This window comes from Harpia harpyja, chromosome 22 (genome assembly GCF_026419915.1).
Source record: "Harpia harpyja isolate bHarHar1 chromosome 22, bHarHar1 primary haplotype, whole genome shotgun sequence".
NCBI lineage: Eukaryota > Metazoa > Chordata > Aves > Accipitriformes > Accipitridae > Harpia > Harpia harpyja.
In genome coordinates, this window is record NC_068961.1 from 20,795,704 (window position 1) to 20,809,380 (window position 13,677).

The following is a 13,677-nucleotide window of genomic DNA, read 5'->3' on the forward strand; positions in this document are numbered from 1 at the left end:
AGACAGCTATCACAGTTGTTCCAACTGATTTAAGAAACAGAAAGAGACTTAGTTTCCCACAGAGTAGTAGCAGTTTTCATCTAAAAAGTCAACAAAAACCTGTTTATTTTCCTGATAACAGACCCATCCCACAGGCACTATCAGAAAGTCTGGACCTCAGAAAGCAGCCTTCAGAGGCAGGAGAGGAAAAACCCATATTCCCAGGGGAGAAGAGAGAAAGGGACAAAGGAAGGCTAGCTGAACCCAAGAGAAGTGAAAATTTTCATGAAAGCTATCTAAAGTAACCACAGAAGGGGCTGCCAGATCAGTTGTGACTGGTTATGTGATATACTGACAAAGGTAGAGCACATTTAGAAAACATTTAATGACAGTATTATTCAGCAAGGAAAAAAATCTCCTAAAGCATTTACAGTATTTAAGGTACTTGCATATTTTAACATGCACATTTTTGCCCCTCAGACTGAGGATCATCTCTGGTCCCAGCGAGCAGCAGTTCTACCTCGGCTGTTCAGTTGCCGACATCTCTCAAGCTCAGGTAGTGTATATACAGCTCAGAAGAGCAATGCCACAAAGCAGATGCAGAATCAAGCAGAGGCAAACACTAATATACACCAAGCAGTTACCACTCACATAAAATAAGTCAAGTATTTCATCGAGTTTCACTGGGCTACAGATAATTTAAAGACTACTCTTATTTATTTGAAGCTGTAAGGAGTAAGGAGAGGGATCAGGAAATTGCCTAGATGTGAATTTTGTAGGGTTTTTCCTGAAAGATGAGGAAGTATTTAAAGACTATATACACAAAAAAGGCATTATGCAAATAAGAAATAATCTGATTTTACAAAAAGAATAAAAGGTATGTTAAGTTTTACTAATAGCATAATTTATTATAAATAGAGATGAGAAACGACACCAATAAGGTGGTAGCAGAATATATAAAACCTGCCTTAAACGCAAAACCAGACTGGAGATCAGCCTAACCACTGCTCAAATTGGGGAAAAAAATTCAAGCTGTTATGGAACAAGAAACCATCAGGAGTGTAAAATTTTCATTGCTAGCTACATGTGTGTTGTGGTAGTTTTTAAACAAGCAAACTAAAAGTACAAACCGAATCACAAAACGATGGTCCCGATCCTAAAAAAAGGAAATACATGAGACACATATGCTTGTGTGGATACCAGTACTGGATCAGAAAGGTACTACAGGTGAGAGAGCGAGCTATTAAAGAAAAAAGAATGTTTAAGAAAAAGGTTATAAACTATAGCTTAAACTTACAAAAACTTAAAAAAAAAAAAAAAAAGAAAAAAGATCCTAAATCCATTTTAAGCTCACCTTCATTCTGGATTCTGATAGAGCCAAGAGCTCTCCAAAGTCAGGCTAACTGGAGAACAACAGGATGCGATGAAGCCTCGTTTCCTGCTATGCGGAGACTATAGGGGATACCAAGAACGATTTGATTGGATGGTCGCAACACGTATAGTGCCATAAAAAAAGCCTGTATCCAGGACACGCATCCAGTCTGCTACTTCACAGGAAACAACACAATGGGAGGATGCGAGAAACATTTGCTTCCTCACGATTTTGCATAAAGCAATTCTGACGGAAGCCACCCTCAGCACGCTCACGGCCGGCATGTTCAATAGTAGCATTTGATGAAGGGGGAGGGGGACATGACACCCTCCAGAGAGATTTGTCTTCTAACATAACAAATGTTTAAGAATAAACTAACCTAGAGAGATAAAAAGTGAGGAAAAAAGCTTAGGTGCTCTAAAGTTTTGAGGCTCATTCGTTATGAACTCAACTACTTGATTATAAAAACATTGTTTCAAAAAACTAAACTAGAACAAAAAACCCCCCAAACCCACACAACAAAAAACCCCACCAAATGCTCACACCCTTCTATCTTAGTGGAGGTTTGCTCATTTCACAACATATTTGAAAACTCTGACATGAGTAAAAGCATCAAAATGCTTTAAGAGGATCTTCCATAGGATTGCCAGAGAAAACAGTCTGCTCCAGGTTTTCAAGAGAAGTCCGACCTGCATGTGGACTACAATCTTCATTCTGGTATTTACGGACAGATCAGCTGTGAGAACTGACTCTTTAAAGCATGATACCTTGATGCGAGAAAGTCATTCAGTGACTTCCCTATTCAGTGTCACTGGATGACAAACATCCCCCCCATACAACACCCTCAATTCTGCATCTGCAAGAATCAAAGCTGAATTTTGAGATCCAAGTATCAAGCAAAGTTATTTTTACATTGCAAACTATCACCAAATAACAAGGTCTGCATGCTAAATTACCTTCTAGCATAACCCACTTTTCAAATCATGTCAGAAGCACGTGAATTCAAACTTGCACATGCTTACAGCTCTTCAAAGCCTAAAAATGCAAACACTTAGAAAGGTATTACCTTGGAGATACTGAGATTTGTCTTTTAAACATTATGCAACAGGCATATATAGACATTAAATAAGGCTTTATGGAAAAATATTGCCAATATGCCCTTGCTTTCCAGGCAAACAACATCTTTAACTCTGCAGAGACCCCTCCTGTGATGACATTTACCCCCTTGTTCATCCAATCCTTATCTTCCACCAAGACAGATAAAACAATAGTCAGGATGCAGGTATAAAACAGTCATAAGTCACACTGGATGAGGACCCAGCCAAGCAAAATCTTTTGAACAAACTATTTAAATAACATACCTTCGTTTTTAAATTCCATAGAATTGACCACATGCAGATATGCCTTATATAAGCATTAACACGAAGCACACCTATTAAATAAAGACAGACCAGGACTGTATTAGGAGCCTTACACTAGAAACACTTTGCAATTTATAAATAGTTAGCTGGGAACCAATAAACTTCAAGCTTAGCAGACTCATCCCTGTATGCCTGTTATTATCTGCCTGTTTTCCTGGTTTTTAACATCTTTCTCACATTCTTCTGTTCTCTCCTGGATTTCAACATTTGACACATCAATATCCCAGGCAGATACTGTACTCTAGAAGCAGACCAGATCAAACTGCCTAATAACAAGGGGTCTTGCGTGATCTTACGTGACACTACGCATACTCTTAAGAACATGCTGGCCCTTTCGGTCACAGGACACTGACGGCCAAAGCCTGCTGATTGCCTACCTTGACCCACAGATTCTGGCTTCCATTTCCACACCGCCCACCAATTCCAAATATACAAGCCTGGCTTTCCATAACTATGCCTGCATTTTTTGCCCCTAGGATTTCAATTGGCTGCAGACTTATTAATAACAATTTTATGACTACTTCCAGGTCATTAATGAAATGTTAAATAACATGGTTGAGTACCAATGGCAGCAAATCCCCTATAGCAAGGTGTACATTGGATGGCCATTCTACATTTGTAATTGTATTAAAGCCTATTAATAAGCCAGTTTTTAAATTCATTTCACGTGAGCCATATTGATTTTTCCATCACTGACATTTCTTAAACACAAAACTAAATGCCTTAGAGATCCATTTCATCCACATGCCGGTTGTTCAACTACCAAATCCATCCTCACATTTTAAAGTAAGACTGACCTCTGCATCCATCTGTTTGAACTCCATCACATGCAAAATGGCCATGGTAATAAACTCAGGTAATTTTAAGTCATCTCAACCACTAACCCTCAGTGAATAGAGACTTCCATTCAAATGGTGTTTATGATCTAATAGCAATAAGGAAATAAAACTAACATAACAATGCTCGTCCTTCATATCCCTGCAGCATCAGTACCTACTGAAATTGGAAAAACATTAATTGAGGAATTAGTGAAAGAAAAAGTAAGTTAGAAAATAAGGTTGAGAATATACCTGATGAGAGCAGACTAAAGTATACAGTAAGCCTGCAGCAGCATTCTTTTCTTCAGCTCAGTCAGTTTCAAGCCCTCAGGTACCCTTTACACTATTTTATTCCCCCCTTCTAGCCCATTAAGTCAGAAGCCAGTTACAGAGGAAATATTTTTAAATTAAGGTACTTCTCCTGTTAAGGCAAGGTCTACAACTGGAGACAGGAAAAAAATCTGGGGTGGTTCAGCCAAGCTTCCAAACACATGCTTTTTCCTCAAGTGTGTCTTCTACCAATCTTAACTTGCTTGTATCCTTAAACCACCAGAGCATCAGTAAGGCTGTATCTAACAGTCATAGTAAGAAAAGTTCCTATACTGGTTAAGCATAAAATAGAAAGGTTTTTCTTAATAAGTATATCCTTGCTAGATTAGTGCCTTGAATATACACAGGTACAGTATTCCCAGTTAACGTCAACATTTTAAGCATCTGTCTGACAAAAATAGATGACAGCTTTCTTTACAGCACTGCACCATAAACTGCAGCAGCTGAGGAGCTGACTTACGAGCAGCCCAGACATCTGTGCAGCACAGATAGGGCTGCCGCTGCTAACCTCGCCAGCCGGCCCCAAAATAAGCTGTAACCCCTAGGCTGTGTGTACCAAACTGGCAGGACACTTTCCAGCTCCGTTTGGTGGCCTCGGGCCCCCGGCGCAAAAGATTACGCGAACATTGGCTCGCTCGGCCGGAGGAAAGGAAGGGAAACGAGCAGGGCAGCGTGGCAAAGCACAGCACGACCGCGGACACCGCGTCGCTCCACCTGCTCCTAGTGCACAGGCTGCGGCGGTTTTGGCCACCGGAGCATGAATGAACAAGTGGTAGGAAAAAAAGGCAACTCGTGGTCAGAAACAGGTGACCTTCCTGAAAAACACTAAGATCTCCAACACCTTGCTTTGTTGTGCCACCGCCCCTGGTGTATTTCTACCCCTGGAGCAGCTGGCAAGGGGAAGCCATGGAGGCCATCCAGGCTCCCCCTTCCCGTGATGACACCTAATATTCCCAAGCTGGACAAAAGATCCTGTAGGTAAGCCTATGTGCAAAGCACAAATTTCTTCCTTTATTCTCACATTAGGTCAGCTGGAAGTGGTGCTGAGTCTCATTCAGCTATTATGCAGCAGCTGTTCCTCGAGCCATGCATTATCATCTGAAAGCTGCGGCAGTAAAAGGAGAGATAAGAAAAGCAGGGAACTATGACAACTGAGAGAGGAAGGGAAGGGGGGGAGAAGAAGAGATGATTACAAGTCTTCTGGAAATCTCTATGAAGCATACTGTTGCCCAAATGTAGTAATGCACAGCACAAGGGAGAGCTAAAAAAAAAAAGAATAAGTTCTGTTTCAAAAATTAAGAGTATGACAAGAGGAAAAGTTTGAAAATAACTGGGAGAACAGACCCGCAGTGCAGGATTTCTGTGTGATTTGGTAACAGTTCACAAGAGAAATTAAAACTCAGTGGAAAAGAATATACAAAACTTAAGAGGAGATCTGGAATAAGTTTTACTGCTCATATAAACCTGTTCCTCAAAAGTAAAAACTTAGTTGTACTAAAACCACCACATCACCTAGAAAGCTTTAATTCCTACAACTAGTAATACTTTTAAGGCCTAACTTGTTATCTACAAAATCAGGCAAAACCAGCAATAAAAATGTACATGGAAGTTTGTAGTGTCTGTGTGCACATCTGTGTGCATATGCATGTATTCAAATATACAACACAAAGAGGACAAAGGTTAAACAAAAAAAACCAAACTTGTTTTAGAGTCCCTTAAGATGTACTAAACCTTTCCAGCTCCAAGAATTTTTTGCCCAAACCAACTGCATCAAAGCATTAATGATTCTGCAGATCATTAATTTAAAATGCTACATAACATTTTACCTAAGCCACTGCTTCAAAGTAAACATCTAAACATTGCCAAAACTAAACATATAGAACTTATTTTTCACCAACCCCAGCAAAAATGGCACCAAAAAAAAAAATCTACACAAAGAAACACGAAGTGCTTTTTTGGAGATGGACTGTACAATTTCTGAAGCTTTCCACATCTGTCTGTGTTTAGAATCTGACACAGCAAGTTAGTATCCTCAAATGAATTTTTTAGTAAGAAAGTCATAGAATTTGGCACTTTTAACCATAAACTTCTAGTAGTAGCACACCAAGATGTAATTTAAAGAACAGGTTAGCACTGCCTACGTTTGTATAAGCATGTAAGAAAACATCAGCCTGGTCCAAATTTCTACCTGCTCAGCAAAACAAGAACTACATCTATCACACCTTCATCCTAAATCACTTTCAAATTGCTTTGTAGGTTTTGAACCTTACAGATGATACCACACAGTGATAATCTCAGCTGCCAGCGAAAGAGACATTCAGTGGCATACAGTATTAATACATGATTGAGCACTAAAGCTTAAGGAAGCTCACAGTCCTGGAACTACAGGCAAAAATAAAAGTTGTTGCAATGAAATTACTCATGATAAAATTTAATCGGTACACTGAAGTTGAGATGCCTCGGTACTTGCTCACGCAAAGGGTGCACCTACTTGCTTAGCTGAAAGAAAGCAATTGCATAAGGACCTTTGGGTGCCAATGAAGAGAGGCACCTCAACAGGGAAACTTGGCCACAAACGTACCCCAAGGAAGATTCAGCCCAGTAAAAGTCACCTCTCTTTCTGATATACACAGACAAGACCTATGTAAACTACTCTCCCAAAATAAATCAGGAAACACAGCTGTGGGAAAACAACACAGCCAAAATGCACGGGTAATACTATGTGTAAGTAAGAAGACACAGAGGACTGAGGAAAAAAACCACAAAGTACACGCTTGGAAACAAATACAGACAGCTCTACTATGAAGCAGAGTAAGCGCTCAGTGATAAAAATGGTAAAAATGAATTTTGGGCTAATAAGTGCACAAGCCATCACAGACTGACAGTGCATCTGATAAACAAGGACATGGTTAAATAGTCATATGTTCTGGGGAAAACCACAAGAGAAAGGTGAAGGATATCCTACTGAACTAGCTTTTCTCTCTAAAAGTAAGAGCTGAAAACTCCACCTTATCCTTCTCCCAATGGCGCAATTCCGAAGAATGAAAGAACCAAAGGCAACTGAATGACAAGTAAAAAAACTATACCCAAACACTTTACTTGGCTTGAAGGACAATGTCCACCTGCTTAGATGAAGGCCCGCTGTACAGAATAACAATGATACATTCAGAGGACGATGACTAGGTGCTCAGTTAACTACAAGTTACATTAATTTCCTAAATTTGCTGATGGGTTCTACTTAATCTTCTGTGCTCCACTAAGCCAGCCGTGTACCCTAGCAATGCTCCAGAGGTCAAAGCTCAAGCCTCTGCACTGACAGAACTGCCTCACAAGAAACCAGCAAGAAGTGTCTCAAGAATGTCACAGTATTTTTTCTTCCTGAAAGTGACGGTGTCATCTGACCCTGCAATGAAAAAACACATATACTTCTGCAGTGCTTATCAGCATAGATATTCAGAAAAATTGTGATTTGTCAGTAACCTTTTGCTAAAAAGAAGGCTCCTGCTTTCATAGCATTTCTTTTGGACACCACAGATGACAAACTTACTCAGCACTAAAGGGCGTGAGTGGACTAGAAGCCAAAACTGCCATGGGGATTGGATACAGTGCCACCGCTAATAAAAAGGCTGGCCCAAATTTCAGAAACAAAAGCAAAAAACAGCAAAACCCACAGAACTAACAGGAGATTTTCCCAAAAGAAATAGACTGCAGAGAAGGAAAGCAGCTTCTAGGTCCCGCTTTCCCCCCTCCAAGAACAATGCTAACACCAACTCCAGGATTGTGCCTCTGACTCTGAGAGCAGACGCTTACACTTAATGAAACCAGTTTCTTCTTGTATGAATAGTTTACATTAAAGATCAATGTAGCAGGAGAAAGCCTGTGAAGTCAGTTTTTAGGCCTTTCTATGAGACAGATGCCGGCAATTAGTTTGAATTAGTTTGTCAATAACTTGCAATTACACACACACACAAAAAAGGCAGATTTTGGTCTTCCAAATTCATGTGATGTCTGTAAGAGTATCAACTGGTCACATTTGCAAGACTACAGTCCCCATTAGATGTGAACAACTGCAAGTCATGGGAGTGGTTGGTCACTTGAGTGGCCACACTTTTTTTTTCTTTTTTTTTAAGTCACAGTAGTAGATCACAGTTTTGGGAAGCCACTCCTTCATCCCACAGCTTCTGCTACTTCAGACCCTCTTGGGCACCTGTCCTTCCACCAACCCCATTCAACACCGCCACAACGGAACAGCAGGGAGAACACAAGCCTTCTTGAGTTCCAGTTGGGAGGATGGCTATCTTGCCCTGAACTACTAGGTAAAGTCCACAGGCAGATATCCACCTCCTCCTCCATAATTTATAGATAAACGTTGTACTTGCGAGCAAAGCTATTGTAATGGAATCCGCAAACTGTTTCCCATCTTAAAGTATAAACATACATTATGGCTCCATCATTTTCACACATCTACAGTTTCTTCCTGACTTTTCTTTTTTCTGCAATAATAAGTTATAAAGAAACAAGTTCAGAAAAAGCCTTAATGAAAGAACAACGCAAAAAATGGCTCTGCACAAACACCAGACCAACTGCTAACTGAAATTATCGAGAGCGCTGAAAACGAAGACTGGCCTCAAGAAGATCACTCAGTCACAGAAGAAATCAAAACGACAGGACAGCAACAATGACAGTCGCTTAAGACTACCAAAACAGGCTGCCCAAGTGGCCTGGCCAGGGCCTGAAAGCAGATCTTGAACACAAACATTCAGAACCAAGTCATCTCTGTGTAATGTTTTTCAAACTGCTGTTTGCCAATGGCTGAACTCAGCAGTGACACGCTGAATTTTGTAAGGCTCAGAATAAACCAGTTCCTAAGGAAGAGGGAGTCGATACATCCAGGAAACTTGCAGCTAGGTTTCAAACATTAAGAAGGGAGATGCCTGCTTTTGGAGTACTTGAATTTTAGATTTATTTTCTAAAATAGAGAAGTACACATCAGCTGAACTGTGAACATTTCCATACTCTTACCTAAAAACACAAGAAGGATGACTTGCCATAACTATTTCAGATGCCTTCTGTCTAGATACATGTTCTGCCAACATTTCTCAACTAATTCCTGAAGTATCAGCTTAGTTTCAAAAGCCATGCTGTATGGAGTGAGAAGAGGCCTATATAATGAAGCAAAAAAGCTTAATTTATATAATGGAAAAAAGAAAAAAAAAAAAGGTAGAAAAACCAACTTCTCTGCATCCAACATAGGTAGTGTTACCTGCAACCCAGCTCTCCATTTGCAAAACAGGGAAAATAGTGGCTAAATACCAGTTTAAGTCACTACCATAAAATCGAAGTATCACAGACACGTAGTAAGATCGCGGAGACAGATTTTTTGTTTTAAAACAGCAGTGTTCATAGACAGAGACACACCCAGCGCATGCCAGAGAGTAAGAGCTGGGGGCGGGAAGGAGTTGTCTTACTGCAAAAGATTTTGTACTACATGAGGTTATCTGCCCTCTTAAAATAGCCTGCTGGCTGTTTTACTACACTACCACGTGCTCTAACCACAACTTAAACGCTATCACATGCTCACGTTTCATCTGGAACAAATGCATACAGCCAAGTAATCAGATGATGCACAAATTCAGCATCAATGGAGAACCAACTACAGACAAAGCACGAGCCACAAAAACAGCCCCACTGACCTCAAACACTATTTCACCTACTGCTTATCAGCACCCTTAGGAGTCTCATTTTGTTGTCTGCACACACACTTTTTAAAATAAACTTATTAACAGAAGAAACAGGAAAATGCTTGTGGCATTAAATATGTATTAGTAGCTGGAAGAGAAAGACTGAAGGGGAATTGATATTTTGAGATTTCTGGCATGGGTCAGAATTTGACTAAGCATGATCAGACTAATGCAAAAAAAGTGGGAAAGGGAAAAAGAAAATTAGAAATGCAAGAAAGAAAAAAAAAAAAAAAAAAGGAGTGTTACACCCTTCTGGTAAGAAGGGATTTAATCAGAAATCTCAACTGCTTCCTGAATGTACTGTGCAAAGTGCCAAAAATTAAGAATAAAGGCTTACTGAATTTCCATATAGCCTGTTGAAGCTTTCATTTCGAATCACCAATGGGAAAAAAGTAATTGCAAAATAGTTAGCAGAAATTAACAAGCCCCCCAAAACCAAGATTTCAGGTTTCAGTTAGATCAGAGTGAATTCATTCCAACACTTCCATTTTAAAAATTCACTGAAGAGCACAAAACTGCATGCACGCCCCGCTGAGCTACAGCTCCTCCCAAGCAAACCCTTTTTGATTCATAGCTTACCATTTTGACTTCAGCCAGTACAAATACTGTTAAAAAAGGAGCGTAGGACTGGACCTCTCCCTCTCTCCCAGGCACCTGCAGTAATGTGATCCAGGATCCTCCACCATTTATAAAACCCATTTTGGAAGGGCAGGCACAGGACTTGATCCAGGAAGCAGGGACCAGCCTCACCACCGCCTGCTCCGTGACCCACCACTCCTGTTGTGGGGCTGGCGGAGCTGCCTGAGAGCAGCCGGGCAGCCAGAGGTCCCAGCATCTTCAGGCGAGGAAGACAGAAAACTGAAGCCAATTTAATGCAACAGCCTGTAACTTAAGGGCATTCAGCAGCTGCCAGGCCAGCAGCCGAGTCATCCCTACGAAGGGGGAGGCAGACACCGAGGGGCACGACACGCAGCACAGGTCTAGGTAAACCTTGCTGCTCAGGATTCACAAGCCCACAAATCAAGGCAAGCTTTCAGGAGGGAAATCTCCCACACTCCCTTCCCCCACACCACCTCACACTTCTTTCACTCAGGGGGTCATTAAACCCCCACAGCAATTCAGTTCCAGCAGCTGAACTGGCAGAAAATTAATCCAGCAAGAAGCAGGAAATTTGCTGCAAGTTTCAGGAGCTAAACCAGCTCAGTACTGGACGAGATCAGCACCTGAGCCAATGTGTGGGAAAGAAACACCCTGTCTGTCAAGAGAAAAAGATTCACGTGAGGTGCTGGGAAACGCCACAGTTGTTCAGGTATTTTCTAATAGGGAAAAGAAAAAGGAAAAAAAAAAAACCACCAAAAAAACAAACCCACAACCAAAACCCACAACTTAGCTGCAATCCACCCCCACCCCAATCATCCAGTATCGTGCTGATGTTCAGTAATAAGTTTCTGTAAGAAATTAAAACTTACAGTTTATGGGAATACCTATTAAAATTTCCACATTCCAAATATTAATAAAAGATGGGCTCTAGCAGGTTACAAGCAACAACAAAAATGAAATCCACACCAATTCTGCTTATTCATAGTAATGCCTGGGGACACAATCTGAAAGAAATAAAGATAAGTTTTCCAAGAAACTAGCTATTGCAAGAATTTTATAGTTCTCATTCATCAGCTGATAGGCCATATGATGGGCTTGGGTAGCCAAGCTGGCAAGGGCAGCTAGAGGTGTTACTATGAGCAGCCAGGCCCAACAGTTTATCTCAACTCCTCCTTTTCTCCTAAACATTCTCATCTCCGTGGTCCAGGATTCTTCTAGCCTCATGCCATCACCTTCCCCATTGCAATGCCCTGACTTCAATGCTCTCTCCAAAACACAACCGCTCACATTCCAACCTTCCCGACACAGAGTCCTAAATCCAGCCTCTCACTTGCAACACATCCTACCTCACCAGCACTGTCTGGGCCTTGATCTGGCACCCTGATCCAGAAGGCAGGTCCTGGGTTTCCACAGCAGACATTGAATAGAGCAAGCTTCAGCCACCACCTGATCAATGGTACCCATACAGAGATATCCTATTCCTAGCACCTCCATACGGCCAGCCAATGCCAAGGAGTCCATGCCTGTGGTAGGTGATGCCCTGTAAGGTCAGGAATGTGTCTGTCTGCAGGCACCAGAGCTTGGGACCTTCTGACGAAGGCTCGGGTATGCTACCGTGTGCTTTTACGAGTTATAACAGTTCAGTGACTGGCAAAGATTGTTTCAGTGTGAGATCTTTTGCTAATGTAACTGCTGCTCATGCAGTGGAACCCAGGAGTTAAAGCTGCTCCTCCTGACAATAAGAATTTCTCGCAAAGAGCCATACACTCCTCCAAGCAGCATCCAGGGATGCCATCTGTGGAATCAGGACAAGCGCTTAAGAAAATTCGATCACAGCCCACCCAGGCCCAAAACCTGCATCTAAGAGTTGCCAATAAGGAAGAATATAGAAAGGCAAATATTACATAGTAATACTTAACCAAGACATTCTTCCAACAGTTTGTGTCTCAGGGACTACCTGCATTTAAAAGCCTTAAATGGATTTTTTTAGACTTCTCTAGTCACTTCTGTAATCCACATAATTTCAACTTCTATAAAAACCCACAGAAATTATTTGCATATCTCAGTTACACTGTGAAGAATCACTTCCTTTCATATATGATCTTGCCAATTGCTTGCTTTTTCTGAGTAGCCCTTAGCTTCTGCGCGAAGAGAAACAGAAAACAACCTTCCCACCTTCTCCATGCCACCCATTACTGAGACCCTATCAACCTCAGATACTCATCTCTTCTGTCAACAGAGGAGTCAATACATTTATCTGCAACTCACATGGACTCCATTCCTTCCTGCTCTTGTAACAACTTCTGTTAAGTCTTGAAATGGCAGGCTATTTCATTTCCTTTAAATACAGCATTTCTCCTGGGCATTGCTATAAATATAATTCATCTCAATGCTACAACTCACAGAATAGTCAGAGAGAGCAACCAAGCACAATACCTTTGTGATTTGCCAGGACTACATGATACCTGTCAGTTTGAAGAATTCTGATACTAAACTGAAATTTTAACTATAGTGTGCAACACTGGACTCAGTAGCGGAGGAATGGAAGGCAGCAAACACGAACTAAGCCTTTAAAAATCAAGGAAGGAAAGAAGGGAAGAGATCCAGAGAATCACAGACCAGTAAAGCAATGCCTAAGCGTGGTAAATTGATAAAATCTGTAATAAAGAACAGAATTGGTGGGGTTTGCATAAATGTGGAAATAGAAATAATTAACATTGCTTTGGCAGAAGGAAGTAATCTTTCCAAAATGCATCTATGATCCTTGAAGCAATTAGTCATAAACGTAGGGTAGTCCAGTTAACGCACCATATCTAAATATCCTTTGAAAAGACACCTATCAAGGGTTGGTTTTGTTTTAAACAAAAGTAATACGAGCTAGGAGACTCCTCTTGAAGATTCAGAAGTGCTCAAGAAGTAAGAAACAATAGCTGTATACAAACGATTGGTTTTCACTGTGAAGGGAGTACCAGAAGTGTCCCATAGGGATCTGACTTAGGGCCCACACTACTCCATACAACGTACATGTGGTTTCACAAAAGGCATGAAGAATGAACTTTGTTAAGGATACAAAATTACTCAAGGTAGTCAAAACTTGAACTCTTAGCAAACAGCTACCATACCAGCTTGGGGATGACCAAATGTTAAAAGTGGCAGATGAAATCCAGGCCTAACAAATGCAAAAACTACCCTCAGTCAAAATAATAAAAAAACCAAACCTCGTCATTATACTTGCACAAAAATTAGTTCTAAATTACCTACTCCCACTGACAAGTAAAAGATGACAGTCAGCTAACAACTTCAGATCAAGGATCAGCCAAGTTGTGAAGTCCAAGAGAAACAATACTGGAAAATTAGAAAAGACAGAGGCAACAAACATATGGCTTTTATTATTTCCATAGTATCTCTGTAACTTC

General features: G+C 40.9%; 1 protein-coding gene across 4 annotated transcripts in view; it reads right to left on the reverse strand.

Annotated features, from left to right (window-relative positions):
- Positions 1-13,677, reverse strand: part of ARHGEF7 (Rho guanine nucleotide exchange factor 7) — a 127,431-nt gene that overhangs the window by 77,825 nt on the left and 35,929 nt on the right. Inside the window, exon 1 of one of the 4 annotated variants that reach the window (XM_052773625.1) lies at positions 1,334-1,430. The exons of the other annotated variants lie outside the window; for them this stretch is intronic. Within the exon in view, the coding sequence (XP_052629585.1) occupies positions 1,334-1,339 (6 nt within the window). The 5' untranslated portion in view covers positions 1,340-1,430. Of the gene's footprint in view, positions 1-1,333; positions 1,431-13,677 lie in introns of those variants that run through there. 4 annotated transcript variants of the gene reach the window in all.